This window comes from Lepidochelys olivacea (assembly GCF_965140295.1).
Source record: "Lepidochelys olivacea isolate rLepOli2 genome assembly, chromosome: 12".
NCBI lineage: Eukaryota > Metazoa > Chordata > Testudines > Cheloniidae > Lepidochelys > Lepidochelys olivacea.
The window spans coordinates 43,267,805-43,271,446 of NC_140422.1; the positions used below are offsets into that span (position 1 = coordinate 43,267,805).

A 3,642-nucleotide genomic window follows, 5' to 3' on the forward strand; every position below is an offset into this window, starting at 1 on the left:
CCTGTACACTGATTTAACTAAACTGGTTTTAAGTCACCCCTTAGGGTTCCCCTTTCTCATGTAAACAAGGCCTCATTTTAGGGTGCAGCTTTGGGTGTGCCAGGTCCTTCTCAAGTGAGCACGTTCATTTGGCTGACCCTGCTCCACCTGGGAGAGCCCTGCCTAGCAGCTGGGGCAGCCTGTTCCTGAGGACAGCCATTTCAAGGTAGGAGCTGATTATGAAGAGTTCCTGCCTTCCCCCAAATCAGGTGGGGAGCTGTGGTGGGATCGTACCAGCTCCTCTGGAAGCTCAGCAGGTAGGGTAGTGCGTGCCATCTGGCAAAGGTGCCAGATTACCAGTGAGAATGGGCCTGTCGCTCGGGGTGCAGGAAGGGGTACCACTGTTGCTCAGGGTAGGGGGACTAGCTGTGGGCTGACCCCCGTCACTCAGGATAGGGGGGTTAATTGAGGGACTGACCTCATGGCTAGCAAGCAGCAGAAGGGGTGATGCTTGTCACTCAAGGCAGGGAGATGGGCAGGAGCTGACCCTGTCGCTCAGTTTTATGCGGAAGCGACAGCAGTGGTGGTGACCCCATCCCCAAGCTGTCCTTGTTTATACATAAAGAGCGTTTGATACTTTACAGCATGCTTTCTCATTAAAATGAAGGAAGCAGCTGGCAAGAGCCGGAGATGATTTTCTGTTGCTGAGCCTCAGATCCTGCCCGTGACTCTGAGGCACAATAAACCATTCACAGCAGCCTGACCACTTGCCACTGGGGAGCTAGTCCCCGCCTCATCCCTTGCCTCCTGCGCTGGGAACAGGCCAGGCAAACCCTGTTCCTCCTAGCCCAGGGGCAGCTTTGGCATCTCCCGCTAGGCTTTGGCAGTCAGTCAGGTGGCTGGTGTCAGCCTCTGTTTGGGAGGGCTGCTGCCGCCAACAGTTTGGCCTGGAGCAAATGGCATCCCTGCACTGCCTCCCTGCAGGTCGGGAGCACAGGAAACTGATGGTCTCTTTTAAGGCTCCAAATTTCAGGGACAAGCTGTTTAAAAATGGGACATTTGGGGGTTGGACTAGATGACCTTCTGGGGTCCCTTCCAACCCTGATATTCTATGATTCTACTTTACAGACATGCCTGTGAGGCTGTACGTGGAAGCATGTACCAGGGGCTTGAGCACAGGATGGGGGTCAGAAAGTCATGGTGCAGATACCAGTGCATAAGGGAGGCTCTGAGAAGGTCATATGTCAGCCCCATGCCTCAGTTTCTCTATTTGTAAACTTAGAATAATGCTAGATCTGTGTCTCCCAGAGGACTGTGAGAAGTAGTTATTTATTTGCAGTTATAGTTAGCTGGGCTCTCTCACCTGTTTGTTGCATCCACCTGCTATCTCTCAGCTTCCACTTGGATTGTAATCTCTTCAAAGCAGGGATTGTTGTCTTGTTCTCTGTGTCTACAATACCTTCCTTCATTAGATCACACAGACCAACTGGGGTCTCTAGGCCATACTGCAATAATAACAACCATCAAGTCAGTATAATTAAAAACAGAACTCTGATTTTTAAACATACCAGGGGGCACTAGCCAGGATGTAGCCAGGACCCTCCCAGTTCCACTGTGATGCAGCTGCTTTGCACCATGCAGCTGTCTGAGTCTCACCAAAGGCTTCCTTTCTTTCCAGGCTTCTCTCTCTCCCACCAGCTGGGAAATTCAATCCAGGACAAGGCTGAAAAAATGGACAAGTCCCCATCAAGGGAAATACTTTGGCTCCTCTGGGGCTATATAAATCCCTTCTTGATAAGGAAAAGAGAAAAAAAATGTGATTTTTCTTTCGCCTGAGGAGGGTTAGGAGCAAGGACGCTGTAGTGACTTACAGCACAGAAACAGCAGACCTAGGTGGGCATATATAGCGTTCAATCCCACTCTCTCCTAGTGTGTAGGCTCACAAAGAGACCCACAGTCCCTTTTATCTGCTTTCACCAGAGACCATTCAAATTTATTACCAGAATGTCATTGCTGGCAAGGCAGCGCTCTGTTTCCCCAGAACAGGGGTGCTGCGGTTTTCTCTGAGGCCCAGTCCTGGGTGGTCTGGCTTCCCACAGTGTTTGTTAACCCAACGATCTGAATGCACTCACTCTCTCTCTCTCTCTCTCTCTCTCACCCCTCCTTAGGCTCTCAGCCACCATGCTGAAGTCAAACAAGACAATAGTGATAGTGGTCCTGGCAGTTCAGTCCATTGTTTTCATGTGCTTCCTCGCTCAGCTTCGCAGCAGCTATCCCCCGCAGGAACAGAAACCAGCTCAGGTGCACATTCTCATTCTCTCCTCCTGGAGGTCAGGATCTTCCTTCACTGGCCAGCTCTTCAGCCAGCACCCTGATGTCTTCTACCTGATGGAGCCTGCCTGGCACGTGTGGACAGCCATGTACCAGAACAGGGCCAAAACCTTACAGATGGCAGCACGTGACCTCATCAGGTCTGTCTTTCTGTGCGACATGTCTGTGTTTGATGCCTACATGTCTACGCGGAGGAATAAATCTGATTTATTTCAGTGGGAGACCAGCCGGGCTCTGTGCTCCCCCCCTGCATGTGACCTCTTCCAGCGCAACCACATCATTTCCAAAACCGCCTGCAAGACCCTCTGCAGCAGGTATCCATTCAGCAAGGTGGAGGAGGCTTGCAAGACCTATAGCCACACAGTCCTCAAGGAGGTCCGGTTCTTTGATCTGACGGTTCTCTATCCCCTTCTCACTGACCCCTCCCTGAATCTCAAAATCATTCACTTGGTTCGTGACCCCAGGGCTGTGTTCCACTCTCGTGAGAAAACAGTGGCTGCTCTGATGCGCGACAGTAACATGGTGGTGGGGCCCCAGAAGAACCAAGGGGAGAGTGGGCCATACAATGTGATGCAAGAAATCTGTAAAAGTCACATCCGTATTTATACTGAAGGCAGCCAGGCCCTTCCCAGCTTCCTCAAAGGCCGCTACATGCTGGTGCGCTACGAAGATATTGTCAACGATCCCCTGGCGAAGGCTGAACAGTTGTACAAGTTTGCAGAGCTCCACTTCACACCCAAACTTCAGGTGTGGGTGTACAACATTACTCATGGGAAAGGCCTAGGGATGCAGGCCTTTGACATCAGCTCCAGAGATGCAGTGAATGTGTCCCAGGCCTGGAGGAAGAACCTGCCTTTCCAGAAAATAGAAAAGTTGCAAAATGTGTGCAAGGATGCCATGGACCTGTTGGGTTATCGACTACTGATGTCCAAGGAAGAACAGAAAGATACGGCACTGAACCTGTTATTTACTCAGGGCCCTCCGCCCGGTGACACAGGGAGCTGAATGCAGAAAATTTGCCTCCTGTTTGTCAGCTGAAGGCTGCAGAATTCAGAACAGTGTGCACAAGTGAAAGTTTGTGTGCGTGTGTGTGTGCGCGCGCATGTGTCCAGCGTGATAATAGCACCTGAAACAGAGCACAGTTGGAGGCAGTGAGATCACGGCTAACTTTCTTCCCTGCGTAACTCTGCTGTGCAATCTCCACACTAAAAATACATTAAAGCAATAAATAAATGACATTAGGTTGGAAGCACCCTTCAAGGCCCCGCAGCAAAGCAAGCCTTGTTTTTTCTGAAAAAGTCCACAATTTAGGAGGGACAGTAAAAGGAGAAA

The 3,642-nt window shown here is 50.8% G+C and overlaps 1 protein-coding gene across 1 annotated transcript; it reads left to right on the forward strand.

Moving 5' to 3' along the window:
- Window positions 1-2,153: 2,153 nt before the first annotated feature.
- CHST4 (carbohydrate sulfotransferase 4) lies at window positions 2,154-3,315 on the forward strand (the record flags this gene model as incomplete). The annotated part of the gene is made up of 1 exon (XM_084644935.1): window positions 2,154-3,315. The coding sequence occupies exon 1, from the start codon at window positions 2,161-2,163 to the stop codon at window positions 3,313-3,315; it is 1,155 nt and encodes a 384-aa protein (XP_084501061.1). The 5' UTR covers window positions 2,154-2,160.
- Window positions 3,316-3,642: the final 327 nt, after the last annotated feature.